Source organism: Passer montanus, unplaced genomic scaffold, assembly GCF_014805655.1.
Source record: "Passer montanus isolate IOZ18808 unplaced genomic scaffold, ASM1480565v1 scaffold9, whole genome shotgun sequence".
Lineage (NCBI taxonomy): Eukaryota > Metazoa > Chordata > Aves > Passeriformes > Passeridae > Passer > Passer montanus.
Genome location: NW_024374367.1, coordinates 2,977,948 through 3,005,466, shown reverse-complemented (window position 1 = coordinate 3,005,466; position 27,519 = coordinate 2,977,948). Strand labels below are relative to the sequence as shown.

The 27,519-nt window shown below is 59.7% G+C and overlaps 2 protein-coding genes across 4 annotated transcripts; both read left to right on the top strand.

Moving 5' to 3' along the window:
* The first annotated feature begins 191 nt into the window (after window positions 1–191).
* Window positions 192–11,835, top strand: SEMA3G (semaphorin 3G). The gene is made up of 16 exons (XM_039695429.1): window positions 192–287; window positions 3,567–3,727; window positions 4,760–4,822; window positions 6,304–6,423; window positions 7,030–7,120; window positions 7,204–7,320; window positions 7,541–7,683; window positions 7,766–7,880; window positions 7,963–8,032; window positions 8,197–8,341; window positions 8,595–8,826; window positions 8,939–9,030; window positions 9,290–9,331; window positions 9,502–9,727; window positions 9,963–10,102; window positions 10,194–11,835. Exons 1-16 carry the CDS (start codon window positions 200–202, stop codon window positions 10,656–10,658), a joined length of 2,310 nt encoding a protein of 769 aa, XP_039551363.1. The 5' UTR covers window positions 192–199; the 3' UTR covers window positions 10,659–11,835.
* Window positions 11,836–15,346: 3,511 nt separating this feature from the next.
* BAP1 (BRCA1 associated protein 1) lies at window positions 15,347–27,389 on the top strand. Of its 3 annotated transcripts, none has more exons than XM_039734186.1 (17): window positions 15,347–15,427; window positions 17,464–17,493; window positions 17,592–17,646; window positions 18,308–18,440; window positions 18,819–18,938; window positions 19,397–19,458; window positions 19,533–19,675; window positions 20,446–20,524; window positions 21,170–21,293; window positions 21,707–21,824; window positions 22,196–22,383; window positions 22,729–22,862; window positions 23,416–23,888; window positions 23,991–24,094; window positions 24,837–24,929; window positions 25,609–25,681; window positions 25,968–27,389. In XM_039734186.1, exons 1-17 carry the CDS (start codon window positions 15,391–15,393, stop codon window positions 26,099–26,101), a joined length of 2,100 nt encoding a protein of 699 aa, XP_039590120.1. In that variant the 5' UTR covers window positions 15,347–15,390; the 3' UTR covers window positions 26,102–27,389. The 3 variants fall into 3 exon arrangements, 2 of the variants coding, with proteins under 2 accessions (XP_039590120.1, XP_039590119.1); XM_039734185.1 differs by having other exon boundaries at window positions 15,363–15,427; window positions 23,991–24,148; XR_005630408.1 differs by lacking the exons at window positions 25,609–25,681; window positions 25,968–27,389 and having other exon boundaries at window positions 15,363–15,427; window positions 23,991–24,286.
* Window positions 27,390–27,519: the final 130 nt, after the last annotated feature.

Below are 27,519 nucleotides of genomic sequence, written 5' to 3'. Positions count from 1 at the left end.
ACTGCAGCAGGGTCTAAAGCGTTGCTGGCAGGGGACACTTTGGGGTGTGCGGAGTCCTCAGGGTCCCCCGGGAGACGGGGCCGTCCCCCCGCGCATCCCCGCCGCCCAGGGCCGGGGCGGGCCGGGGCGGGCCGGGGGCGGTCGGATGCCGGCCCCATAAAAGCTCGGTGCCACGGCGGGCCGAGGGCGCGGCGGCGGGATGCGGGCGGCCGTGGCGGTGTCGCTGTCGCTGTGCTGGCTCTGGGCGGCGGGGCACAGCCTGCCCCGGCTCCGCCTGTCCTACCGCGGTGAGCCGGGCCGGGGCACCTGCTGCGGGAGCGGGGCTGTCCCCGAGGGGGGACCGCGGGGTGCCCCTCCGGGGCCGGGGGGGACCTGGGGAGCCCCAGGGCGGGGCTGCACCCAAGTGCGGGGTTGGTGCGGGGCTTGGTGCGGGGTTTGGTGTGGAGTCGATGCGGGGTTTGGTGCGGGGTTTGGCGCGGGTGGCGGGCGAATTGTGCTGCGGCTCGGGCCGGGGTTCCGCGGGTGGCTGCCCGGCACCCTCCGCTCCCCACGCGGGGCGGAGGATCCCCGAGGAGGAGGAGAGGAGAGGGTGCCGGGGACACGGGCTGTGCCGCCGGGCTCCGCGCCAGCCCCGCGCTTCCCACGGGGGATCGTCTCCCACGCGGCGTGCGGGGAAACTGAGGCACGGCGGTGCGCTGGCCCGGCACGCCTCGGCTCGAGTGTGCCGGGTGGGTGCTGCGGGGCTGGGTGGTCCCGGCCGGGGTGGGGGCTCAGCACCCTGCCCTCGGCTGGGTGGGGGTCCCCGGGCTGCACCCCCCGGGCCCGCCGTGCTGGGGTGCGGTGCTGCGGTGCCGGGGCCCCTCGGGGGTGCGGGGGCCGTGCTTGGTTTTAATTAAAACTCTCCCTGTGATCCTGCTCTGGCTCGCCGCATCCCCCGCTCTGCCAGCCTAATCCATGGGCTGCTCCAGCCAAACCTGACAGAGCCTGGGGCGCCCCAATCTCCTCCCGGCCTCAAAGCAATGAACCTGCTCTGAAAAACTCAACAGAAAACCAATTGCATAATGTATATCTTCCCCCTTCCTTCCCAGAAGGGAGAAAGACCTGGGCAGGGCAAGTCTGCTCCTCTGCTGCCTGGCACAGGGGTTCCCGGGTTCGCCTGCATCCCGTGCTCTGTCCTGGGGCGCAGCAGTGACCCCAGGGGCTGTCTCTGCTGAACGGGAAACTGAGGCACGCGGTGCCCCCATCCCTCATCTGGGAGCCCGGGATGGCTCATGGCTCTGCCCGGGATGTGACCCGGTGTCCTCAGGTTGGCCCTGGCAGCAGGTGAGGAGATCTGGGGTCTCAGCAGGGGTGAATCCTGGGGCTCAGTGTCTGGCTCAGTGTCTGATCCACTCCAGCACAAAGTCCAGCCGTGCAGGGCCGTTTCCCAGGTGCAGGGAGCTGCCCGGGGCGGGGTGGAAGCTCCTCAGCCTCCCACGGGGAGTGAGCCACCTTTGGAAGCTTCTTTTTTTTCTTTTTTTCTTTTTTTTTCCTTAAGCTGATTATTCCATTCGTCTTCCAAATTGGAAACAGCAACTGAAATTTCCCATGAAACAAATTCTGCCACCGCCTTCTCCCTGGGGGAAGAAAAAAAAAAAGAAAATTTCAATTAAAGACATTAGAGTCTCTGAAATGAAAACCGTGGTGAGCTGAAGCTGTTTGTGCAGAGCTGCTCGACCCGGGCTCTGCGTGGCTGCTGGCTCTGGCTGTGAGGTGACTTTGTGGGGTGACAGGGACAGGCACTGTGCTGTGGGTGCAGTGATGGCACCCAGCTCTCCCTCACACTTCCAGCCACTCTTTTCCTTTTGTTTCGAGTTCTCATGTGAGAGGGGAAAGAGCATTTTGCTGTTGTGAGGACCAGAAGCATTGCCCTGTGCTCTTTGAGGGACCCCCACCCGGGGGCCAGCGTGTCCCAGGGAGGGATGGGGCATGGCAAAGGGCTGTTCCCTGGGGAGCTGCAGAGGAAGGCGCCCCCGAGGCGCAGGAGGAATTCTCCAGGTCTGGGGGAGAAGGGAAAGCCTTGCCTGAAACAATAAAAGGAGCCTGCCGACTTTGCCAGTGTTGTTTAGAGCTGGGAAAATATTATTGCTGGGCAAGAATAGAAGGAGACGACAGCGTTTTCCTGGGCTGGACCCGGCCGTGAGGGAGGACACAGGGAGGAGGGTGCCAGACTGGGTGGAGGGACCACCACTGCCTGGAGCAGCTCTGCTTGCAAGCACAGGGCTCTTCCCAAGGAGGATGGAGCCGCTGGGGCTGCACCCCTGTGCCACTGGCATCGCCAGCTGGGGCACTGGGGCTGCCCTTGAGCAGGGATAGCGTGTGTGGTGGGGGGAAGGTGTCTGTTGTCCCCTGCTGGGGATGGACCTTGCCTCCCTTGCAGGGCCTAGAAGTGGCATTTCCCACCAGAATGGGGCATTATGTCACCGGCCACCTCCTTGCTGGAAGTGACAAATGTCCCCCCAGCAACAGCAGGACTTGCTAGCCCAGTGTCCTGACCTGTGATGACTGGATTTGTCCCAGCACCACCTCCCCTCTTCTGGGGACATGAGTGGGAGATGGTCAGGCTGGCTTTTTCCCTGGGGTCAGCAGCAGTGGCTGGCAGTCTTCCGGGCTGGAGGGTGTTTGGGGACAGAGCTGTTCTCATCAATGGCGCTTTGTCCTCCTCTTTCTCTGTCTGGCAGGCACAGTGGCCTTGCTGGGGTCGGGATGGGTTCTCAGAGCCCTGTGAAGCTGAGCCATTCCCTCTGGCCCTTTCTCTCTGGCAGTTGTGGCAGCTCTGTGGGCACCACTGTGCTGGCTTGATGACCCTGAAAGTAATTTCCACTGGAAACCAGTCGAGCCACTGCCCCCGTGTTGTCGTCACTGTGAGGGTCCCCTTGGCGTGAGATTCAGGCTTGGACTTGCTCTGGGAGCTTTGGCTGTCAGACCCTGTTGTTTGGGATGTGATGTCCATCCCAGGGATGCAGCCATCCATCCCTGGGATACCCTGTGCTGGTGCTTCTCCCCAGGTGCCTTGTCTGTGCCATGGAGGAAGCCACCCTGTCGGTGAGTTCTGGTGGCAGCAGCGGGCTCTGTGTGGCAGTTTCCCCATGGCATTGGCTGGGTGCCTGCTATTGTGTCCTTGGCTGGCACCCAGCAGGGACAGGACCTGCTTTGCACCCACCCTGTGTCCGGTCTCACCAATCCCAGCCTGGGGCTGATGGCACAGCCCAGCTTGCTGTGGCACGGCCACAGGAGGAGTCTGGGGTGCTTCAGCCAAACCTTGCTGGGGGTGGCACCTTTCCTGGGACCCTGCTGCTGATTGTTGGCTCTGCAGCTTTGTCCTTGGCTGGCAGGTGAACAGCAGCCCGGGCAGGTTGAGGCTGGATGTCCATGCCCAGGAGGGGATGGAGACATGCTGCAGCCTGGGGTGGCTGTGAGCAGCTCTGCTGACTCCAGCACAACCCCACGACACTCAGAAACAGCAGCTCAGAGGAACCCTTGGGGCTGGGATGGCTTCTGCTGATGCTTTCATCTCTTCCTGGCAGAGCTTTTAGGCACCAACCGCTCCGTGCCCTTCTTCGGCCACCGCGGCTTCCTGGGCTTCCGCTCCCTCTACCTGGACGAGTACCGCGACCGGCTCTTCATCGGGGGCAAGGATGTGCTCTACTCCCTGCTCCTGGACGGGGCCAGCGCAGATGCCAAGGAGGTGAGCTGGGTGCTGCTGAGCACCCTGGGCTGTCTGTGCCCACCCTGGCCCCCTGTGGACCTGCTGGTGTCCAGCTGAGCCAGGCAAAGTCGCTCTGCAACAAGACCTGCCCTGGGGATGGCCACATTTCAAGTGCCTTGAAATTATTCCATAAACTTGTAGTGCTTGGCAAGGGCAGGCTGGAGGGAAATTAGCTGGCAATTAGTCATGATCATCAGCCTAGGAGACTGGTGGTGCAGCTCACCAGTGATTCCTGGGCACTGAGCATTATTTTGGACCCCACTCTTCTAAAAAATTGCCATTGGGAGATCAACTGATGCCCATCCCTATCTGGGCATCCCCTTCACAGGCCACATATTTGGCTGAAAGCCTGCGGAGACAAGGAGCTAAAGGGATCCATCACTGCAAGAAGTTGTGCCAGGGTTCACCTGGCAAAACCCCCAAATCTCTCCTGGCTCCTTGGTGGGAGAGGTGACGGACTGGAATGATGCTGCTGGATGGTGGCTCCCCTCCACTTCCACCCTCTCCACTTTGACTTTTTGTTTTTCAAACATGGCTCTGGGCTGTTTCTAGCTGAAGAAAGAGGAGGAGGAAATGAAGTGCCCCTCAGCGAGCTGGGTCACTGTGGTGGGGTCAAGGGCTTGTGTACCCAAGCTGCCCTCGGTCAGAGCTGCTGAAGGCTGTGGGGGACATGGACTCCATCACTCCTGCTGTCCCCTGGGCACCCTTTCCCCAGGCCACCCACAAGCCCACCCCCTTCCAGGCCAGCTCCAGCCATTCCCAGCATGACCACCCAAATCCAGCCCGGTTGTGGGCTGTGACTGCCAGGATGCATCTCCCCTGGAAGAAGGGTCCTGCTTGGGGGTGTGGGGTGGAGTCCTGGGCTGGGTGGGCTCCAGGGAGCTGTGGTCCCTCTCTCTGTCCCTCTGTCTGTCCCTCTCTCTATCTGCTTGCCACTGGCAGCCTGGGGATGTGGATTTGCATGGCTGGGTGCCTGCAGTCCCCTGCTCCAACAGACCCTTTGTGTTCCAGATCTATTGGCCGCCCCGCCCTGGGCAGACGGAGGAGTGTTTTCAGAAGGGGAAGGACCCAGGGGTGAGTCTCTCCCCATGTGTGCTCTGCTGTGAGCTGGGGGTGCCAGATGGGGCCCCTTGTGCCAGATGGTTCCCCCCATGTTGGGGCTGTGCCATGTCACCTGCCAGGGATGGCCCTGGGGCTCAGGGGCCAGTTAATCCTGGTTCAAGAGGGAAACTGAGGCAGGGAATCTGTGGCCACTCCTGGCCATGCAAGAGGCTTGCTCCAGGCTCTGGAAATCCTGTCTTAGTTGCTGTTCAGCCCTGTGGCCACGGTGGCCAGTGTGTTCCAATGTGGCTGCAGGAGCAGGCAGGGATAGCTGGGCTCTGGGATGGACCCAAACCCCCATGATGTGCTCCAGACCCCAGCAACACTGCCTGGCCCATCCTGGCTGTCCCCGATGGTGGGAAATCTGTAACTGGCTCAGGTTTGGTGACCTTGTTCCCTAAACCTTACCCCTCTTTGCATCCCCCTCCCCGAAATGAAACAGGACTGTGGCGGGGAGAAAGTCCCCAAGGCTCCCCTGGCCCAGACAAATTGCTCCCAGGAGTCCCTGTTCTGCTCTCTGTGCTTGTTTTACCAGCTCTCACCGACAGATCCAAGCCAGGGCAGGCTCAACTTTTTGTTTTCCTTGAACGTATATTTTTTTTTCACTTGCTATTTTAGAGGCTCTTTGCAAAGGGAAAATAAACAGCAGGAGGCTGGGAACCCCCGGGGCGGCTCGGCAGCGGTGTTCCCAGCAGATGAGGGGCCTCCATCCCGCTGTGCCGGGGACAATGGAGGGCAGGCAGGGCCGGGCTGGCCAGGGGGAGCTGCCAAGCTAATGGTGGAGAAGGATGGGAGCCCTTTTCCAGTGGGAACTGCCAGGAGAAAATGCACAAAGTCAGAGGTGGCAGGTCTCCAGCCCTGGGAATGTCATTGCTGCCTCAGAGAAGGGGACAATTCCAGACGGCAGCGACCAGGGCTGTTCTGGAGGCAGCCCAGGATGCCTGTGGGTCTCTGTCTCTGTCTCCACTGTTTCCTCCTTTTGTTTCATCCCTGGCGTAAGCAGGAACATGATGGGAAGGATGTCCCTGCATCTGGTCACGTCCTGGGCGCCAGGGCTTGGGGCAGGGTTTGCAGCTTGCAGGGCAGGTGACATTGCTCCCCTGGCCAGCGTGGACTGTGCCACAGGGTGAGTGCACAGGTGCCTGTGGGCAGGAGATGCCCAGGTGGCAGCTGGATCCTGTGTGGCTCCCCTGGGATGCTCTTGGCAGCAGGAGGAGCAGTAAGAAGCCCTGTTGTTTTGCAGTGGGCTGGGGCCCACCCAGATGAAGTCCATACAAGCCCTGTCAGTGGGCACAAGTGCCACCCCAGACCCCTGGCACCAGGCTGGAGGCAGGGAGCCTGGGCAGAGCCCAGGGAGCCAGGGCTGGGGCTCACCCACTGTGGCAGGGCAGGGAGCTGCGGGGGGCAAAGCACCAACACCCAGTGACCCTTCCTCCCCCCTGCTGTCCCCCCAGACTGACTGTGCCAACTATGTCCGTGTGCTGCATCCCTACAACCGGACACACCTGCTGGCCTGCGGGACAGGCGCCTTCCACCCCATGTGCACCTTCATCTACGTGGGGCACCGTGGCGAGGTAGGGCAGCATCCCCAGCAGGACACCCTGGAATGCAGGTCCCCATTGCCTGCCTCTCCCCTGAGGGACCTTGGGACTGCATGGGGAGCTGGATGTGCAGTTTGCTCTAGCCTGAATGCTGGTGGGGGAGGGGGTGTCAGGGACCAGCTCCCTGTTGTCCTTTTGTCCTTCTGCTAACCCCCTGTCCAGCTTTCCCACCTGTCTGGCCTGGGATCCCCTTTATAGACATGTCCCCAGGGGCTGGTGTCCTGCCAGGGGCTGAGGTGGGAGTGGCATTTTCTCCTCTCCAGCTCACTGCTCATAAATCAAGTTGGCTGGGGTGGAATGGCAGGACACCCCTCAGAGCCCTCCCCACAGCCTGGCCCTGTCTGGGCAGCAGGAGCCCTGTCTGTGTCATCATGACTCTGACCAGGCAAGCAACGGGGCTGGTGCTCCCCTTCAGCTGCCGTGCACCCTCACGGGATCAGCCTTGCCTCAAAAAGCGTGGATCCTGCTTCCAGATGGTCCTTTGGGTGCACCGAGTGAGGTGCAAGTTGGGCAGGGACCAGAGCTGGCCCCTGCACGGCCGGGCACAGCCAGGGCTGACCTGCCTGCTCCCCTCCCCAGCACACCTTCAGCCTGGACGCTGCCAGCGTGGAGAGCGGCCGGGGCAGGTGCCCGCACGAGCCCAGCCGCGCTTTCGCCAGCACCCTCATCGGTGGGTTGTGCTCCTCAGGAGCTGGGAGCCCTGGGCTGTGTGCCAGGGATGGTCCCCGTGCCAGCCAGCTGGGTGTTTTGCAGGTGGGGAGCTGTACGCCGGCCTCACGGCGGATTTCCTGGGACGCGATCCCGGTGTTTTCCGCAGCATGGGGACCCGCTCCGCCCTGCGCACCGAGGTGGACCAGCGCCTGCTCCACGGTGACAGCCTCCCTCTGCCCCTCCATTCCCCCAGCAGGGCTAATGCCAGGGACCACAGCATCTGTGGCCATGGTGCATCCCCCATGCCAGCTAAGAGCAGGGAAAGGTGTCAGGGCAGCAACTCTGGGCGTGCTCCTGGCTGGCATCCAGCCCCAGCACGGACTGGGGGTGGTGGCTGTGCCCTCTCTCCCCACCTGACATGACTGGCTCTTGGTTGCAGATCCCAAATTTGTGGCAGCCCACTTGATCCCAGACAACGACCACCGGGACAATGACAAAGCCTATTTCTTCTTCACGGAGAAGGTGGTGGAGGCAGACAGCAAGGAGCACGCCATTGTCAGCCGGGTGGGGCGTGTCTGCGTGGTAAGATGCTGGTGGGGACCGTGGGGGACAGGGGTGCACCAAGTCACAGCACAAGTCACCCTGATACTCCCTGTCCCTGCAGAATGATGCTGGTGGCCAGAGGGTGCTGGTCAACAAGTGGAGTACCTTCAACAAGGCCCGGCTGGTGTGCTCAGTGCCCGGCCCTGGTGGCATCGACACCTACTTTGATGAGCTGGGTAAGGTGTGCTTGGAGCTGTATCTCACTGGGGCTAGTCACTTAGTTGGATTTCAGGAAAAAAACCATTCTTTCATTTCCAGAGGATGTCTTCTTGCTGAGGACAAAGGATGGGAAGAGCCCGGAGATCTATGCCCTTTTCAGCACTGTCAGGTGGGTGGTCCAGCTCCAGCTCTGGGGACATCCAGAGCTGCCCATGACCTGCCCTGTCACTGTCACCAAGGGTTGCTGGCTGCTCCCCTGGTCTTTTGGGGATGTCAGTGCTGCCAGCAGTGCCAAGCATGGCTCTGCTCAACCCACTCTCCATCCCGTTTCAGCCACGTTTTCCGGGGCTCTGCTGTCTGTGTGTACCGCATGGCCGACGTCCGGGAGGTGTTCAACGGGCCCTTTGCCCACCGAGACAGCCCCCATCACCAGTGGGCTGCCTACGAGGGCAGGGTGCCCTACCCGCGCCCGGGCGTGGTGAGTGACTCCCTGCAGCTCCAGGTCCCCTCCCCTGCTCCAGCTGCTCTTCTGGGGTGGAGATGGAGCCACCCCCATCTTCTCACCTGCTGGAGAGGTCAGCTGGTGCTTTGCCAAGGTCTGGCAAAGGGGTGGAAAAGATGGATGCCAAACTGTAAGGCAGAGAGGAACCCAAGACATCTCTGAGGGGTGATGGAAGGAGTGATGGGTGTTGGGGTGGCTGTGCTGAGCTGGTCCCCTCTTGTCCCTGCAGTGTCCCAGCAAGACCACCAACCAGCCCCGGCGGCAGTACGGCACCACCAAGGACTTCCCCGACGAGGTGCTGCACTTTGCCCGCGCTCACCCCCTCATGTACAGGCCCGTGCAGCCCCGGCACCGCCGGCCCCTCCTCGTGAAGACCGACCTGCCCCACCGGCTGCGCCAGCTCGTGGTGGACAGGGTGGAGGCCGAGGATGGGCACCACGACGTCCTCTTCCTCGGCTCAGGTGAGCAGCAGGAGCAGAGGGCAGGAAGAAGCCGCAGAGCTGGGGGTCCCGGTGGGCACCCCTGGGCTGTGGGATGCAGGGTGCTCACACCTCCATCCTCCTCGGCCCCCAGATGCTGGCTCGGTGCTGAAGGTGGTGGTCATGCAGAAGACGAGTCCAGCCGTGACTGAAGAAGTCATCCTGGAGGAGCTGCAGGTTTTTAAGGTGACTGCCCCACTTGCAAGGGAGGGGGCAGTGGGGTGGGCTCAGGCTGGGGACACATGTGGGGATGGAGGGTCAGGGCTGTCCCTGCATTGTTGGTCACTGGAAGGTCTCAGGGTTGTGAGGGCAGAGGGTGGCTGGGGGTATTTTCACCCTCCCAAAAACATTCCTAATGCTCTGCCAAGCCCTGGTGGCTCTGAATGAGCCTGTCTGTCTGTGGTGAGGATCATGCCAGCCTGATGTCCACTCCCCTCCCCTGCAGATGCCTGTGCCCATCACCCAGATGGAGATCTCTGTCAAGCGTGTGAGTACAGACACAGCTCGGCCACGGGGCTGGGGACAGGGCAGGTGTCCAGCTGTGGTCACCAGCCTCCTAAAGCCATGTGATGTGTGCCCTGGGGTGTCCTGGCTGGGCCCCCGGGCACCAAGCCCATGGGGGTTGCCAACACCATCACCTTGGTGCTGTTCCCCCAGCAAACGCTCTACGTGGGCTCCAGCCTAGGGGTGGCCCAGGTACGGCTGCACCAGTGCGAGTCCTACGGCAGTGCCTGTGCCGAGTGCTGCCTGGCCAGGGATCCCTACTGCGCCTGGGATGGCACTGCCTGCACCCACTCCCAGCCCTCCGGCAAGCGCCGCCACCGCCGCCAGGACGCCCACCACGGCAACCCTGCACACCAGTGTCTGGACCAGAACCTGACCGGTGAGACACGGGGCTGAGGGGCTCCTGCAAGTGCCCCAAGGTGGCCTGACACGCACAGCCCTAGCACACAGAGGGGCTTGTGGCCATTCCATATGGGCACCCTCATAGACCAGGGCATGCCCCGCCGGAAGGTGGGTGCTGCTGGGGCTGGGGCTGGGAGAGAAGGGGCTGGCACCTGGGCAGGTGGCAGCCTGGCTCTGCCCTCCCTGTGATCCCGTGCCTGTGTTTGCCCTAGTGGACGATTTTGAGAGCGTTGAGGAGAAGGTGCTTTACGGGGCAGAGGACAACAGCACCTTCCTGGAGTGCGCGCCCCGCTCCCCGCAGGCCAGCGTGCAGTGGTTCGTGCAGAGGCCGCCCGACGAGCAGCGCGACGAGGTGAGGCTCCCCTGCACCTGCTCCCCTTGTGGGGACCTGGGAGGGCCGCGGGGCCAGACCTGCACCCTCCCGACCCCGCGCTGGCCCCCAGGTGAAGACGGACGAGCGGATCCTGCAGACGGAGCACGGGCTGCTGTTCCGCAAGCTGCACCGGCGCGATGCCGGCATCTACTACTGCAAAACGCTGGAGCACGGCTTCACCCAGACCGTGGCCAAGACCGCCCTGCGGGTGATCCCCAGCGAGCAGCTGGCACACGCCTTGCCCCGGGGCCGAGGGGACGAGCTGCCACAGCTGCTCTGCCCCGAGCCCCGGCTGGTGCCACAGGCTCCCAAAACCTGGTTCAAGGACATCATGCACCTCGTCAGCTCCCAAAGCCCGCGGCGGGTGGAGGAGTACTGCGCCCGCCTCTGGTGCAGCAGCCGCCCTCACCACCGCAAGGGCAAACTGGCCCAGGCCAAGCTGGTCCTGGCTGGTGTGGATGTGGCCAGGAAGGGACGGACGGCCAAAGGCCACAGCGAGAGGAACCGTGTGCCCCGGCACGCACCGGCCGCTTAGGGAGGGCAGGGTGACGAGCGGGGCGGCCGTGGGCAGGAGCCAGCTCCCTGTGCTGCTGGTGGCCCCGGGGGCCTCTTCACCTGGTGGGTGGCTTGCAGTGCTGCCAGCCCGGTCCCCCTGGCCAGAGTGGATGCGCAGGTCCCTGTCACCCTCAGTGGCTGCAGGGTCACCTCACAGACAGGCGGTGAGGTGGGACACGCTGGCCCCCCTTGCTCTTGCAGGTGATGTAGCAGGTGGGGGCCGTAATCTCTGGGTGGGCTGGGGCACAGTGGCACGGTGCCACTCAGGCCATGCTGTCACCCAGATGCTGCCTGGATCCCTCTGTCAATGCTGGGGCCATGTGTGGTGCCGTGGGGAGCGGTTGATGGCTCCAGGCTCTTTCCACACCAGCACAGTGCCTGGGGACGATGATGCCTGCTGGTATGGGGGAAAGCCAGCATCATCCCAGAAAGCCTCTGTGTGCAGGAGGAGCTCTGTCACCTGCTGTGCCTGGGGCACTGGAGCTGTGCTGTGCCACCCAGGGTGTTTCCTGGGGACAGGGCTCCTTCCTGCCTTCCCTTGGCACTGGGACAAACTCAGCACTGCCAGCTGTTCCTGGGTGCAGCTCCCCACCTCCCCTCTGTGCCCCACAGCCACAGTTTTAGGGCTGGACAGGGTTGGGGAGAAAACAAACGCCTGTGGGCAGGTTAGACCAGTTCCTGGGTAAACACTGGGAGAGGCACTCATGCCACCACTGTCACTGTGCCCAGCTGGGAGCAGGGACAGGCAGAAGGCAGCCCCAGCAGAGCCTGGGGGGCTGCACCACACCTGGGGTGGTTTCTGCTGGCTGGTGGCCCTGCAGGGCTGGGTGGGACATGGCTGGTTTGGGTGGGCTCCTGCTGCTGGTGGAGCTAACCCAGCACCCAGGGCCTCCCCCGAACCCAGGGCTTGGGGGTAGGTGCATGGAGGGCACCTCCAGGCTGCCAGCAAGGTGCTCCTTGCTTTCCTCAGCCCCCATGAGCTCACTCACTCAGGCCGGGGTGATAAAGATCTGCCCCTTCCTGAGGCAGGGCAGCCCCACACAATGGTGTGAACCACGGCCCCGCCGGGACGGGCATTGTTCAGAGCCGGAGGAACGGGAAAGACAAATAATAATAATAATAATAATAATTAAAGGGCCCTAAATAGCTCACACAAAGCCAGGTTGTGATATCATCTCTGCTCCCCATGTGTGTTTGTGCTGCAGCAGTGGCTCCCTGGGAGCAGAGTCCCTCGGCAGCACTGCCCCATCCCAGGAGACTGGGGGTCTTGGCTCTCTTCTCCAGCTTCTCCTGCTGCCTGTCCCACCCCTCCTGCAACCTCCGTGTGCCTCCTGGGAAGGGAGAGCTGTGTGGGGCTGGCAGGCTGGGACATTTTCTGCAGGGAGGGGAGTGGTGCGGGTAGCGCTGATTTGTGGGGCCAGACGGGAGCCAAGCACGTGGATGTGGATAATTGCAGCCTGGGGGGCACAGGTGAACAACAGCCAGCAAGCAGAGACAAGGAGGGTGCTGCCTGTCCCACCCCTCCTGCAACCTCCGTGTGCCTCCTGGGAAGGGAGAGCTGTGTGGGGCTGGCAGGCTGGGACATTTTCTGCAGGGAGGGGAGTGGTGCGGGTAGCGCTGATTTGTGGGGCCAGACGGGAGCCAAGCACGTGGATGTGGATAATTGCAGGCCTGGGGGGCACAGCTGAACAACAGCCAACAAGCAGAGACAAGGAGGACCCTGGGTGAAAAGCCAGAAATGAGACAGGAGTCTGATTCCCCAGGGCCTGGGTTACAGAGCTCTGCATGCCTGCCCTGACCCGTGCACCCCTCTGCCCCGAGTGACCCCTGTGCCCCAGAGCAGGGCCTGGGCTGCCATGGTGGGGGAGGCTGCAAGAGGGGCCTGAGGGCTCTGCTGCCTTTGGGACCTGCCCTGAGGTGAACTGTGACACGCTGGAGGTGGCACCAGGGCCAGCAATGCTTCAAACTGGGCAGGAACAGACACCAGGAGTGAACAGTCCCCTAAATAGTCCCCCCTTTTGGGGTACTTTGTCCCTGCTCCCAGTAAATCTCTGGGGTAGCTGAGCCTGGTCGTCTTGGGTGGATTTACCACTAAGGCTGGAGCAGGAAAGATTTAGTCAGGGCTGCTCAGAGCATTCTGCAGGCTTCCAGCCTCGTCTCTGGTGATCACCAGGGAGCTGAGGCAGCCTGTGTGCCTAGAAACGTCCAGGGGCTGAGCAGCCATGAACACACCCACATGCACCTGGGGGTGGAAGGAGACAGCACCCTGGCAGATCCAGCTCCATGGGCAGGTCCAGCTCCCCGGGCAGGTCCAGCTCCATGGGCAGGTCCAGCTCCATGGGCAGATTCAGTTCCATGGGCAGGTCCAGCTCCATGGGCAGATTCAGTTCCATGGGCAGATCCAGCTCCATGGGCAGGTCCAGCTCCATGGGCAGGTCCAGCTCCATGGGCAGGTCCAGCACCCCGGGCAGATCCAGCACCCGGGCGGGTGCAGCTCCTGCAGCCCGGTTCCTGCGGGGGGAGCGGGTCCTACCCGGGCCTGGCACGGTCCCAGGCGGGCGGGGGTGCGGCGCGGGGCCGGGCCGGGCGTGGGAACGGCCGCAGGACAAAGCCCTCCCGCTGGATCCCGCTGGATCCCGCTTCCTGGGGAAGCGCGGCCAGGGGCGCACGCTCGCCCGGGCAGCCCGCCAGCCTCCCTGGGGGAGCTGCTGGCCGGGTCAGGCCGGCCCCGGCCCCGCCACCGCCCGCACACCTCGGCACGCAGCCACAGAGCCCGCTGCGCTGGGAGAGAGCCCCGAGTCCGACACCACCGAGTCACCTGCTCGGGAGGAGAGGCTGGGCAGTACAGCCCTCATCATCGGGGCAGCCCAGGCTGAGCCTGACTGAGCCCCGTCATCATCACCATCATCACCGTCATGATGCCCAAAGAGCCCCGCAGACAAACCCACCAACCCCACCCAGCAGGCAGCCGCAGCCCGCTATCGTTTTGCTGTTTCTCTCCCCCTGCACCTTTCCAGAGCCCGCTGTGAGCTCCAGGCTCGGGGTCCATCCTGCACCTCCTGGGGGCTGCAGCCCAGCGCTGCTGCGGGGTGCCACAGCCGCGGGTGGCCCCTGGGGCACAGGGAGAACACAGCAAGCACCGAGTGCCGCGGTGTCTGGGGAATTGCAGGCGTAAAGCTGGCGAGCACGTGCTGAATTCCCCGGAGAACAAAGGGAAGCAGCAGCACACAGTGAGGAGAGGGAGAGAAGAGAGGCTGGAGGTCAGTCACCAGAAAACACAGAGAGGCGTGACAAACCCTACTGCTTTGGAGGCAATCAACTCCAGCACCCATCCTGCCTGCACCCCTGCGCCAGAAAGAACCTGAGAAACACCTTCACCCTCCTGTGAAACTTTAAAAAGACACAGTGAGGAGAGGGAGAGAAGAGAGGCTGGAGGTCAGTCACCAGAAAACACAGAGAGGCGTGACAAACCCTACTGCTTTGGAGGCAATCAACTCCAGCACCCATCCTGCCTGCACCAGAAAGAACCTGAGAAACAACTTCACCCTCCTGTGAAACTTTAATAAAGGCCAGTAGGAGACAAAGACCACAAAGCAAACATTACTGTGGCCGGCTGTGTCTCAGCCAAGAGCACACCTATTTTGGAAAGTCCCTTGACGAACGGTTCCTATGACATCAGCCTGTTACATATTCATAAACAATTATGCATAGTAAACCTTTCCCGGAACTATTTTACATATTCCAAGAACTGTTTAGCATGGCTCCTCCTCGGTTCCACCTTTTCAGAGCACGTGTGTCCCTTGGTTGTGGTTTTGGTCCATTTTGCCATCACCTCCAGCGTGGCCCGTCCCACACTGCCTTCGGGCGGGCGTGCCGGTGCTGGCACATCTGCCCAGATGTGCCCATGCTGTGTGCACGGGGGTTACCCCATCGCAGCAGGGAGTTTAACACAGGCACGCCCGCACCAGCTGTTCCACGGGCTTAACTCACAGCAGGAGCACAAACCGCGTCCCTACAACAAAGGGGCTTTAACCCCGCACACGTAAAATCCAACTGAAGGTCTGCGAACAGCCAACGTTACAGCACGCACCGGCAGCAGCTAGAGCGCCGGGCCCTCCTCCTCCGCTCGGGGCAGTGTCCAGGGAATGCGGGGCCATCCCCGGGGCCCTGCTCGGAGCAGTTCCCGGGCCATTCTGGGCCATTCCCGGGCCTCTGTTCGGAACAGTTCCCGGGCCGTTCCCGAGCCGTTCCCGTGCCATTCCCAGGCCATTCCCGGGCCGTTCCCGTGCCATTCCCAGGCCGTTCCCAGGCCATTCCCAGGGCATTCCCGAGCCGTTCCCGTGCCATTCCCAGGCCATTCCCGCGCCGTTCCCGTGCCGTTCCCGTGCCATTCCCGGGCCGTTCCCGTGCCATTCCCAGACCATTCCCGGGCCGTTCCCGTGCCATTCCCAGGCCATTCCCGGGCCGTTCCCGTGCCATTCCCAGGCCATTCCCGGGCCGTTCCCGTGCCATTCCCAGGCCATTCCCGGGCCGTTCCCGTGCCATTCCCAGGCCATTCCCAGGCCGTTCCCGGGCCGTTCCCGCCCCTCCGCCACCACGTGTCCCCGTGTCGCGGCCGCGTGACGTGGCGGCGCGCGCTGACGCCGCGCGGGGAGCGACGGCGGGGCGCGCGGCGGGGCCGGCGATGGCGGCGCGGCCCGGCCCGCGGGAAGATGAATAAGGGCTGGCTGGAGCTGGAGAGCGACCCCGGTGAGCGGGGCACGGCACCGCGCGGAGGGCGGGGCTGCGGGCGGCCCGGGGCACAGCGCGGGGCGGCGGAGGGGCCCGGAGGCGGGGTTTGGGCTGCACGGGCGGGGTTCGGGGGGCTGGGCTGGTGCAGCTTGGGGGGCTGCGGGGTTGGGGTGTGCAGGTGCACTCTGGGGGGCTGTGGGTGCCCCGGTGCAGTTCGGGGGTGAGATGCGGGGTGCAGGAGGAGCTGGGGCAGGAGGGCAGGGGTGCTCCCTTCCCGCTGCCCTGAGGGAGCTCTTTCAGGGGCTGGGGTTTCAGGGCCGAAGCTGGCGGTGTCTGAAATGCTGTTTTACCCCTCGGAGTCGCTGTGGTGTGGGATGGGGTTGCCCTGTGCAAGGCTGGGAGCTGCTCTCTAGGATGGGTGGTGAGTTTCGGGGCTGTGGGTGAGGAAATGTGACCTCTGGAGTTATTGTCCCTTGCACTCAGCAATGGATTCTGTCTGCTCTCGGTGTCCCAGTCACCCACAGTTTTGCTGGTCTTTGTTCTCTTTACTGGTACTTGGAAAAGGCTGAAATCATTCCCAGGACATGGTCTGGATTCTCACAGCTGGGAGGAAGGTTGTTTGCTTGGGGGACAGTCAGTCTGGGCAGAGGCAGGTTTTTTTGGCTGTGTGGCAGCTGGGACAGATGTCAGCAGTGACCCGTGTGCTGCTCTCAGCTTCCAGCACATCCCAGTAGCTGAATATCTCCCCAGTGGCTCTGCCTGGGGCTTGGGGTGGAATCTGTGGGTGCTTTACTGGTCAGGAAGGGTCGGTGGATCCAGGTTTGGGTGGGGAAGGGAGCCTTGGGGACATCCAGGCTGCTGGCATGGTGTTATGTGTGCTTGTGGACAGCAGAACGTGTCCATCTCATGTGGTGTGGGTGTTCCAGGAGAGGTGCCAGCAGCAGGGCTGTGCCTCTTGTGGGTGCTGAGGTAAAATGAAATACTGAAAAGTGCCAGAGAAAAGCGTGGGCTTGGAAGGGACCAGGAAGGTGATGGGGTTTGGTGTAGTGGCCTGGCCTCCCACTGTTTGAAGCATGTTATTTCCACAGCTTATTTCTTCTCACTGACCATTTTGTAAGAAATACAATGTTTTCTGCTAAGTTAATGAAGACTTTTTGCTCCCAGGAGTTTCCTCCCTGTTTTAATCATTCTAACTTTGCTGTGGAAGCCCCTTGGGCTCTTCTTAATTGAGCCACATACATCAGGGGCCTTAAATCCATTGCTTACAGGGATGTTTCTCTGGATTTAATCCTTCTTATTGGTATTCCCTGGACTTCCTCCCAGGCTTTCAGCAGCCTTTCTAAGGGAGCTAAAGAAGCAGATTTGTTATTCCAGTCTCGAACTCGCTTACTCCACATGCAGAGTGACTGCCTGAAAACAGGGCTGACTGCCTTTGCTTCAGCCCCAGAGTGGCAGCTGCTGCTCAGCTGCTGATGGCTGACAATCCCTGTTTTCTTGTGGCTGTCTCTGTGTCCCTGGTTATGTCCTCCTGAATTCTGTAGCCCCTGGAGACAGGCTGTTGGATTTGGTTCCCCAGAGACAGGGAGATGAAGATGAGCTTCTTTCAACCTTTGGACTTCCCTGCAGCCCTGCTGCTGTGATCTGGATTTCCCCTCACTGGCTTTCACTAACATGAACAGAAATGATATATTTTTAATGTATCTTGTGATGTTGTCAGTCATTTATCTCTCTGGTTACAAGTGTGTGTGTGTGTCACTTAGGTGCTCCCTGCTGCTCCCTTGGCAGGCCATCTGCAGAGGGCTCTGGCAGGAAAGAGCTGTTCAGGTTCCCTTGAGGAAGAGGATGATGAGTGGGGATGGAGGGGTGAAGGGGGTTGGAGCACCTCTGAGCCCAGCAGCTGCACTGCTGGGGTTGCTGTGATCCTGGTGCCACTCTGCTCTGGATTTCCTGCCTGTGCCTTGCCTGGGACCACCTGGGACTCTCAGGGGATGATCACAGTGGATTTCCTCTGCTCTCTTCAGCCAGAAGTAACCTGTTGCTTTTGTTCCTTTCAGGTCTTTTCACACTCCTGGTTGAAGATTTTGGTAAGTCCTGGAATCCTTTCTGAGAAGTCGTTTTTGTGCCTGACACTGCCCTGTCCTTCCTGGTGGGCCTTACACCAGCTTCTCTCCTTTGTCTGCAGGGGTCAAGGGAGTGCAGGTAGAGGAGATTTATGATCTGCAGAGCAAATGCCAAGGGTGAGTCAGAGGCCTGAGAGTGTGAGCTGTGCTAAGCAGAGTGGTCTGTGGGAACTCTTGGCCAGGTGTTCAGAGGGGCCTGTGTGAGCTTGTCTGTCATGGGGGTCAGAGCTGTGAGTGATGCACCTGGAGGGCTTCCTCAGCTTTGGGGCAGCTCGGGAACATCCTCCAAGGGGTTCAACTCCCTCTCTCCATGGAGAGGTGGTGTGATTGCAGTGTGAGCTTTCTCCCTGTCCTGGTACTGGGAAAAGGCTTTGAGGCTGTTGCTTCTTAAAAGCCATTGCTGAATTCCTCTCAAGAATGACTCCAAGGTAAGTGTAAAAGGATGGTCATTCAGTGGCCAGGCACTGTTCTGCACTCAGTCAGTGTCCAGAGGGGATTTTCTCATTTCTGTGTCCTCAGCCTCTTTAGACTTGTCAGTCCCCAAAGTTTTCAAGCTTGACTGTAGGCTGAGCCTGGAGCATCAGTGCAGGAATGTTCTCCGTGGTGTCGCGCTGGGGGATTGTGCAGGGATGGTCACTGCCAGAAAGACAGCCCTGGTCCCTCTGCTTTTCCTCTCTGTCTTTGCTGTGCTGTGAAACAGAGGGTTTGTGATGCTGGGCAGAGCAGCCCCTCTGGTGTGGCTGTTGCAGAGCTCTGCAGCTGCTGCCTTCTCTTGCAGCCCCGTGTATGGGTTCATCTTCCTGTTCAAGTGGATTGAGGAGCGCCGGTCGCGCCGCAAGGTCTCCACGCTGGTGGACGAGACGTCGGTGATCGACGATGACATCGTCAATAACATGTTCTTTGCTCACCAGGTGGGCTCCAGCCCGGGGAAAGTGTGTGTGGGCTGTCTCCTGTGACACCTCCTGTGCTGCTGACAGGCTGCACTGATCTTGCTGGTCCTGAGGGCAGCTCCTCCTTCCTGGGAGTGTCTTCCCTGAGCTCCGGGTTGGAGGGAATCCAGTGAGGGCTGGGAGACTGCAGCCTGCACTGTGAGCAGATGCTCATGGGGCATGGTGAGGCTCACTCAGTGACACTGACTTCCCTCCTTCCTGTGAGAGCTGAGGTCAGGTCGCTGCTCTCACAGTGCTGGTGGTTCTTGCATCAGTACTTTCAGTTGATTATTCAACACAGGGTTGTTGAAAGGCTGCCTTGTTCCTGCTGGTTAAGTTGGTCTTTGTGTTACTCTCTAGCTGATCCCCAATTCCTGTGCCACCCATGCCCTGCTGAGCGTCCTCCTGAACTGCAACAATGTTGACCTGGGCCCCACGTTGAGCCGCATGAAGGATTTCACCAAAGGCTTTAGCCCTGAGGTAGGGACAGGGTTGGGCAGGGTTGTGCAGGGGTGGCACAGGTGGCGCTGCCTCTTGCTCCCCTCTTGGGATGATGCTTTTCATGAGCTGGCTCCTTCCCTGCCTCTCTGGCTGCAGACTGCAGCAGGACTGCCTCTTCTCTCTCATGCCTTGCTCAGAGCCTTGATCCCCTTTAGGCTGGGCACAGCTCTGAGCCTTCTGCCATGTTACTCCCTGTTATCAAAAGTCCCCCTCCCTTCAGACCTATTGTGGAGTCTGTTTTTCTCCAGCTGTAATTTATTCAGTAGAAATTGTGTGCTTTTTCCATCTCGGACTTTACCTGTAACTCAGAAGAGTAGAGGATGTGCCTGAGGGTTTCTGTCCTGGTCCTGTGGTAGATGGAGGGAGGAATGGGAAGGTGAAGCATTTCAGTTGTTCCCTGTCACTTCTCAGCTGTTCTCTCTTGCTGTTGGCTGCAGAGCAAAGGCTATGCCATCGGCAATGCCCCGGAGCTGGCCAAGGCCCACAACAGCCATGCCAGGTGAGTGGGGGCTGTCTGCAGCTGCTCCTCCTGTCTGGAGGAGGCAGACTCTCCATGGCCTCTCTCCCCTGCAGGCCAGAGCCACGGCACTTGCCGGAGAAGCAGAACGGGATCAGCGCAGTGCGGACCATGGAGGCTTTTCACTTTGTCAGCTATGTCCCCATCAAGGGACGCCTCTTTGAGCTGGACGGCCTGAAGGTCTATCCCATTGACCACGGTAAGAGCCACCTGTCCCTGCTTGTTGGCACAGGTGAATAGCACCTTGGTGTGTCCAAATGTATTGTTTTTCATTGCCTCTTAGTGTTAACTGGTGTTAGTGTTGGCTCCCAGATTTGTCCTGAGTTTTGACAGCTAATTTTGGAGCCTTTGTGCTGGGGACTATGCCTGGAAAGCAGTTATTTCTAAATGCATTGCTTGTGTTTTTCCAGCCTTGCTATTTTCCTCCCAGTTGCTGAGGGCCATAAGGTCCTTCAGCTCTGAAATAACTTCATATAGGAAGGAGAATTTATCTCCTTGCTCTCTCCTTTTGCCAAATAACCGCTGTGTGTTGAGACTGGTCCATACAGATCCCACTGGGCTGCCCAGGTTACTCCCTTCTCTTACAACTTTGCTGGGGACTATGCCTGGAAAGCAGTTATTTCTAAATGCATTGCTTGTATTTTTCCAGCCTTGCCATTTTCATCCCAGTTGCTCAGGGCCATAAGGTCTTTCAGCTCTGAAGTAACTTCATATAGGAAGGAGAATTTATCTCCTTGCTCTCTCCTTTTGCCACATAACTGCTGTGTGTTGAGACTGGTCCAAACAGATCCTACTGGGCTGCCTAGGTTACTCCCTTCTCTTACAGACCCCTCAGTTCTGTCACTCAGGCAGTTATTTATCCCTGCCAGGTTTCTCTCTGTCAGTCCCTTTGGTGAGGTACCCACTTCATGTACCTGGTTTACTTAAGCATGGCCTGCTTTGCTAAGTGCAGCTGTCTTGTTATCCCAGGGCCGTGGGCAGATGACGAGGAATGGACGGACAAAGCCAGGAGAGTGATCATGGAGCGCATTGGCCTGGCCACTGCAGGGTAATGTCCTGGCCCATGGGGAAAGCACTGGCCCCTTGCCATATTCCCCTGGGTTATTTGTCCACTGGTTTCTGAGTGGCAGGTGGTGGAAGTGGGGATGGAGGTTGCCTATGGAGAGGTGCAGGTGCTTGGCCCCTTGCCTTCTCTTGCCTGCAGAGCATGCATTCCCTGTGTGATGCAGAGTCCCTGCAAATGCTGCACAGTGTTAGGAGTGGCCTGGTTAGGTCCGTGTTAGCTCAAGTCCATAGGAGAAGGAGTGTTGCTTCTGGTCTTGAGCTGGGCCTCCTGGATGCTTGGGCATGAGGGTGACAGCACTGGCATAGGTTGCCTAAAGATGGAGTCTCCATATCTGGAGCTATTCAGAAGCTGTCTGGGTGTTGTCCTGTGACCAGCTCTGGGTGATACTGCTGGAGCAGGGACTGGAGCAGATGAGTCTCATAGGTCTCTTCCCACCTCAGCTAACCCGTGACTCTGTGAGTGTTTTGTGTGGTAGCTGAAGAAACTTTGTAATGCTTCACTGGCCTCTGCGAGGTTGACCTGGTTTTGGGGAGAAGCCTTGGGTGTGTTGGTGTTAAATGCCTGGGCAGGAGGTGGGGATGGGGCTGTGACCAGATCCCGTGGCTGAGGGCTGCTGCCTTCCTGCAGGGAGCCGTACCACGACATCCGCTTCAACCTGATGGCCGTGGTGCCTGACCGGAGGATGAAGTACGAGTCCAAGCTGCACATCCTGAAGATGAACCGCCAGACTGTGCTGGAGGCCTTGCAGCAGGTGGGACAGCCCAGGCCCTGAGGGGGTGCAGGCTGGTGGAGGGAATAGGCTTTTTCAGGGCATCCACCTGTGGTGCCAGGGCCCTAGTTTTAGGGGTTTTGTTTGGCCCTGGGAAAAATCTTGTGGGAAGAGATCATAGCCAGCCTCACTTCTTGGCCATTGCTGCTCACCTGGGAAGCAGGGCATCCACCTGTGGTGCCAGGGCCCTGGTTTTAGGGGTTTTGTTTGCCCCTGGGAAAAATCTCACTTCTTCGCCATTGCTGCTCACCTGGAGTTGGTTCACCTGTGTCATTTGTGTACCTGGGCACATGGTGTTGGTGCACCCTCATGAGCTCTGCAGTGCTTGAGTGGGAGGGATGTGGTTTGGGTCACTGCTGGTCCAGCATGCAGTTTCTATGTCATTTGCTTTAAAGCTTATCCGAGTAACTCAGCCTGAGCTGATCCAGACACAGAAGTCTCAGGAGTCTCAGCCTGCTGAAGAGGCAAAGCCAGCCAGCAGCAAGACTGTGACTCCAGAGAGCACCCATCCAGGTAGGACCTTGTACCAGCAGTGTTGCCAGCCTAGCCTGCCATGGAGTGAGCACAGGGTGGTGACAACAGCTGGCTGACCTGGGGCTTGGGACTGTCTTCTTGTCAGCTTCACTTTCTTTTCTGTGAGCCCTGCTCCACGTGCACTATGCTGGAGTATGGTGATGCCTGTGTGCTTGGGGCTGTGTTGGAGGGTGCAGAGCTTGAAAGTGGGAGGGCTGGAGCCTGGGGGCACTGGTGACAGGTGGAGGTGGTTGTGGTCTGGGAGAGTGCAAGAGCTCTTCTCTCACCTGGGTGAGTAAGGGGTGGTAGAGGACATGGAGTAAAAGGTGACAGTGCTGGTGATGAAAGGCTGTGCTGTGCTTGTGTGGCAGATGGCACTGAAGAACCCACCAGCCAGGGCCACCCCACGGCCACGCAGAGCCCACCCAGCAAATCCAAACCGGTGCCAAAGACAGCAGCGAGCGGCATCAATGGGGCCCCTCCAGCAAACCCCAACCCCATTGTGCAGAGACTGCCAGCCTTCCTGGACAACCACAACTACGCCAAGTCCCCCATGCAGGTAGGCTGGAGCGCCAGGCTAGCAGCACACCTGATTCAAGCTGAGCTCTTTGCCTGCACTCCATCCCCTCTGTGGGACCAGAGCTGTCAGCTGGCCTAAGCCTGGCCCTGCCTTGCAGCCAGCCTGGCCCAGCACTAACCCAGGCTGGGAGGGGAGAGGGTAAATAAAGACTGACCTGACAAAGGAGGTTTACCTTAATGTGGGTAAGCCGAACAAAAATGGGGAAGGGTCCCTGTTTCCTCTCAAAAGAGCCAAGTCCTGTGTTGGGCTGGACCCAGGATGAGTCCACTGGGTTCTTCCTCCTTGCCCTGCTGCCAGCAGGCCTTCAGCAGTGGTGTGTTGCAGGAAGAGGAAGACCTTGCAGCAGGAGTGGGTCGTAACCGGGTCCCAGTCCGACAGCACCAGCAGTACTCGGATGATGAGGATGACTATGATGATGATGATGAGGAGGAAGTTCGTAACACCAACTCAGCCATCAGGTGACAGCTTGAGCTGTGGGTGGAGGGCTGGGTGCTGACATTTGCAGAACTGTCAGTGAGGATTCTCTAACCTCCTTCCTTAGATCTTGATAGTTGCATTCTTCTCTTCACCTGCTATTTTACTTTTCATTCACTGGGTTTTGTAATGTCCTTCTGTAGCTCTTTACAGCCAACTGAATTTCAGCTGCCCTGAGAGTAACTGTGTATTGGCAGCAGGCTTTGGGGCTTTGAGGAACCTTGGTTCCACAGTGCTGATTGCCAATTCAGCTCCTGGTGACAGTGCTGAGGCCAGGAAGTTGGAGTCATAGCAAGGGAACTTTGGGGGCTTTGGAAGAAGAGCAGGGGGGGTACACAGTACCCTGTGCCCCCCCGCAGTGTAGGGGTCCCTGGGGCTGAGTGGCTTAGTAGTGCTAGGGGTGATGTTGAAGTGTTCCAGACCTTGTTTCATGCCAGCAGGCAGCCTGGACTGCTGAGCACAGAGCTGGCAGTGCCCATGGTGGGCACCCACCTCTTTCCACCATCTACTCACCTTCCCTGCTGTGTTTCTGGGCAGGTACAAGAGGAAAGGGCAAGTGAAGCAAGAGCACGTGGCAGGGGCCGCAGATGGCCAGCTCTCTGTCCTGCAGCCCAACACCATCAATGTCCTGGCTGAGAAGCTGAAGGAATCTCAAAAGGATCTTTCCATTCCCCTGTCCATCAAGACGAGCGGCGGGGGTGCCGCCGTGGCTGTGGTCACCCACTCGCAGCCCTCGCCCACCCCCAGCAACGAGAGCACGGACACGGCCTCCGAGATCGGCAGCGCCTTCAACTCGCCGCTGCGCTCCCCCATCCGCTCGGCCAGCGCCACGCGCCCCTCCAGCCCCGTCACCTCGCACATCTCCAAGGTGCTCTTCGGGGAGGAGGACGGGCTGCTGCGCGTCGACTGCATGCGCTACAACCGCGCCGTCAGGGACCTGGGGCCCATCGTCAGCTCCGGGCTGCTGCACCTCACCGAGGACGGCGTCTTCTGCCCGCTGGCTGCTGTAGGCAAGTGCCTGCTTTAGCGGGGTGACAGGACAGTGTCCTTTGGCTTTGGGGGTGATGCCAGTCCTTTGTGGTGGCTCCTAACACTTCTTCCCCTGTGTGTAGATGGGAAAAACTCCCCCTCTTCCATCAAACCCGGTGAAGAGGCCCCGGTCGCGATCAAACTGGAGGAGAAGGAGGGCAGTGAGGCCAGTGACAGCAAAGAGAAGGTGGGACTTGGCAGGACCAGTGATCACCCTGGGGGGGAAAAGTATTCTCCCAAGGTGAGTTTTGTGCTGCGACAGCCCTGGGAACGTGGAGCTCACCGGAGGCGCAGCAGCGCTGGCAGTGACTGAACTGCATGTGCACGGTGTCCCCTCGCGTGTCGTCGCAGCCGTGCCTCGAGGCACAGGGCAGTGCAGGTTTTGTGCCTTGCGTCATCTCGGGGACCTTTCCCTTGGTAGTGGGCACAGACCCTGTCTCTAGCTTGCTGTGCTCCCTTCTGGGCCAGGAGCTGGTGACACCCTGCACCCCTAGTCCCAGACCACTGGTACCTTCACAGCCTGTCTGTGCCCTCCAGCTAGGGGCAGGACCAGGCTCAGGCAGCACAAGGGCACCAAGGGCTGCCTGGAGGAGAGCTGGGTAGAAACTGCTATTCCAAAGGGAAGTCTTCAGATTTTGTTTTTGAGGGGAATCAGGCCCTTGGGATGGGGGTGGGAGGGGGTGGATTCTGAGACACAGACCTTCCCCTGTCCCAAAACCTCAGGGCTGGGGCAGAACCCACCTCCCCTTGGATTAGCCATAGTGAATCCCCTACAATGAACTGATCTCCTTGTTTTCCCCTGGCAAATGTTTTTCCTTTGATGCATCATCCCTCTCCTAACACAGAGATGAGCACCTGCCAGCTTACCCTGCTGGCTCCTGGACTGTGGTTGGGTCTGTGCTCATGTTTGGTCTCTTTGATCCTGGTAGGAGCTGCTGGCACTGCTCAAGTGTGTGGAAGCAGAGATTGCAAACTATGAGGCCTGCCTGAAGGAGGAGGTAGAGAAGAGGAAGAAATTCAAGGTGTGCTGCTGGCTTGTTTGCACTGATTCATCTGCCCAAAGGCTTTTGTTTGGGATGGTTTTATGTAAAAATGGAGGGAGAGTGGTCCAGCTGAGAATGTCAATGAGGAGCATTCAGAGTCTCTTCCCTGTTAGCAAACAGCCCACTGGGGCAGATCTGTTACCAGGACAGAGCACAGCCCTGAGCCAGCACTGGCAGCCTGGGGGAGGGTGATACAGTGCTGGCATGAACATCAGCACTGATGGGAGGCATAGGAGAGTCAGCAGAGATACCTTCCCTGCCCACCTTCACCTTTTCCCAGCTGCTCTTCGTGGAACATACTGGCATCTGAACTGGGATGTAGACAGTCCCAGTTTTACACTGGCCCAAGATAGGCTGGGAGGTGGGTCCCTTCCTGCTTCAGTCTCTCTAGTCTGGGGATGTAGACAGTCCCAGTTTTACACTGGCCCAAGATAGGCTGGGAGGAGATCCCTTCCTGCTTCAGTCTCCCTCGTCTATGCTGGGCCAGGCATGCCAGTTCTTTGTCCCGTTAACCTTGAACTCTCCCTTCTCCTCCTGCTTCAGTCTCTCTAGTCTGTGCTGGGCCAGGCATGCCAGTTCTTTGTCCCCTATTAACCTTGAACTCTCCCTTCTCTCTGCCCCCTGCTTGTGGATTATTCATGGATTTGTCTCTTTGTAGATCGATGACCAGAGGAGAACCCACAACTATGACGAGTTCATTTGTACCTTCATATCCATGCTGGCCCAGGAAGGTGAGCTGCCCTCATGGGGCAGAGGGTGTGGGTCAGCTGGGGAAGCTGCACTGAGTGTGATGGAGCAGCAGCTGGGAGCCTGGGCTGCTCACCTTGCCTGGCTCCCTGTTCAAGCCAGGCCTGGGGCACGGGCTGACGCTCCATCTGGGGAGCCACAGATTTCTTTCTCCTTCCAGTTTATAGTCCCAAAAGGTGCCCCTTGATGGCTTTTGAGTGAGAGGGGCAGGGCTGCCCTCTGGCACGGGTGGTGCCAGCACTCCAGGGCTGTGTGTGTGCTGTCCTGCAGGCATGCTGGCCAGCCTCGTGGAGCAGAACATCTCGGTGCGGCGGCGGCAGGGCGTCAGCATCGGCCGCCTGCACAAGCAGAGGAAGCCGGACCGCCGGAAACGCTCCCGCCCCTACAAAGCCAAGCGCCAGTAGCCAGAGAGCCAAGACTGGCAAACAGCACTTGGGCTTTGTGGCTTTGGGCACTGGCACTTGGAGCTATGTTACCTTTTGCCCAAGGAAGAGGGACCACAGTGACAAGCCCTCTGCCCAGGCAGAGCCTGGGACAAAGGGAAATCGGGTTTTTCTCTGCGCCTAAGCTGTGAAAGGCAAGAACCTGTCTGGAGGAGTCCCTGCAGCAGAAGGGAGGCTGGAGTGCTCAGCTGCCTGACCATGCCATGGCAGCAGCCAGACGTCGTCACCTCTGTCTCAGTGCCCTGGCTGAGGACTGTGACCGGAGGGAAGGAGCCCACGCAGCTGGGGCTGGCGTTGTGGGAACACTGGCAATGCCCCTGTGAGGCGGGGCTGGCCGCAGCTGGCTGTGGCTTGTGTCCTCCTGTGTCCGGGCCTTCAGCTCTGTGCTTCCCTGGGCTGTTCATGTGTGTTTTCTATCTTCTCCCTCCTTTCCCCAAACTGATTTTTGGTCCTAACCCAGACTTTGGCCATTCTTAGCAAGGTGGCTCCAGGACAGAGCTGCTTCTGCACCCACCCCACACTGCACTGCCCAGTGCTGGCTGAGCTCCTGGGCATGGTGACACCTTCTCCATGTAGCTTGGCTCCCCAGAGGGCCATGGCAGCTCTGTTGCTGGATGAGGCTCGTCTGTGGAGCTGGACCTTGTCCCCAGCCCTCTGTGGCAGTGCTGGGGCTGGCCTGTGCTTCTTGCTGCCCTGGCTGCTCTCCTTGGGACCAGCTCTGTGGCTCTGGCCATGCCTGTGGGTCACACAGAATTGCACCAGGCCCAGGCCCCAGAGAAAACCCCATGAATTATGAACAGACTAGGTGCATATGGGGGCCTTGGTGATGCTGGGCATGGTACAAGGGTGCACTCTGTGGCTTGGTAAAGCCTCTTGCCAGGGCAAGATGTGGCTGGTTGCTGCAATGGTGGAGGCAGGATAGGGGGAGCAGTGGAGGGAGCCCACATCTCTTCTCCCTGGCTGGCTGCTAACCAGAGCTTGCTGGTACAGCCTGTCTGCCTTCTGCCAGCCCCCAGGAGCTCTGAGATATCAGAGGTGAACACTGCTCCCCAGCACTGTTCTGGGGTGGAGCTGCCACAGGAGAGGACTGAATTTTTTCAATATGTGTGCAGATCTTGACTATGAAATGAAACAGTTCTTTTGGTATTTGTTGAAGGAAAGAAAATCCTTCTGTCTCTTGCTGTGTGTAATATCAAGTGCTGTAAATAATGGATCTGTCTGAAGGAATAAAGCTATCCTGTAATGGCCAGCCATGGAAGAGGTGTGTGAGGGAAGGGGGTGGGAGGCAGTGGGGCTGGGAGCACCACGTGCCAGCTCCAAGCCCTGTTATCCCTGCTGGCAGCTCTTTGGTGTAGAGATTTGAGGTAATCATGGGGAGT

Bases quoted from the DNA above. Each gene is read 5' to 3' on its own strand.
- SEMA3G (XM_039695429.1), top strand. From the start codon at position 200: ATGCGGGCGGCCGTGGCGGTGTCGCTGTCGCTGTGCTGGCTCTGGGCG. The intron at 4,823-6,303 runs GTGAGTCTCTCC...CTGTCCCCCCAG, and splicing joins AGAAGGGGAAGGACCCAGGG to ACTGACTGTGCCAACTATGT. The intron at 7,684-7,765 runs GTAAGATGCTGG...CTGTCCCTGCAG, and splicing joins GGGTGGGGCGTGTCTGCGTG to AATGATGCTGGTGGCCAGAG.
- BAP1 (XM_039734185.1), top strand. From the start codon at position 15,391: ATGAATAAGGGCTGGCTGGAGCTGGAGAGCGACCCCG. The intron at 19,676-20,445 runs GTAAGAGCCACC...TTGTTATCCCAG, and splicing joins GGTCTATCCCATTGACCACG to GGCCGTGGGCAGATGACGAG. The intron at 20,525-21,169 runs GTAATGTCCTGG...GCCTTCCTGCAG, and splicing joins ATTGGCCTGGCCACTGCAGG to GGAGCCGTACCACGACATCC.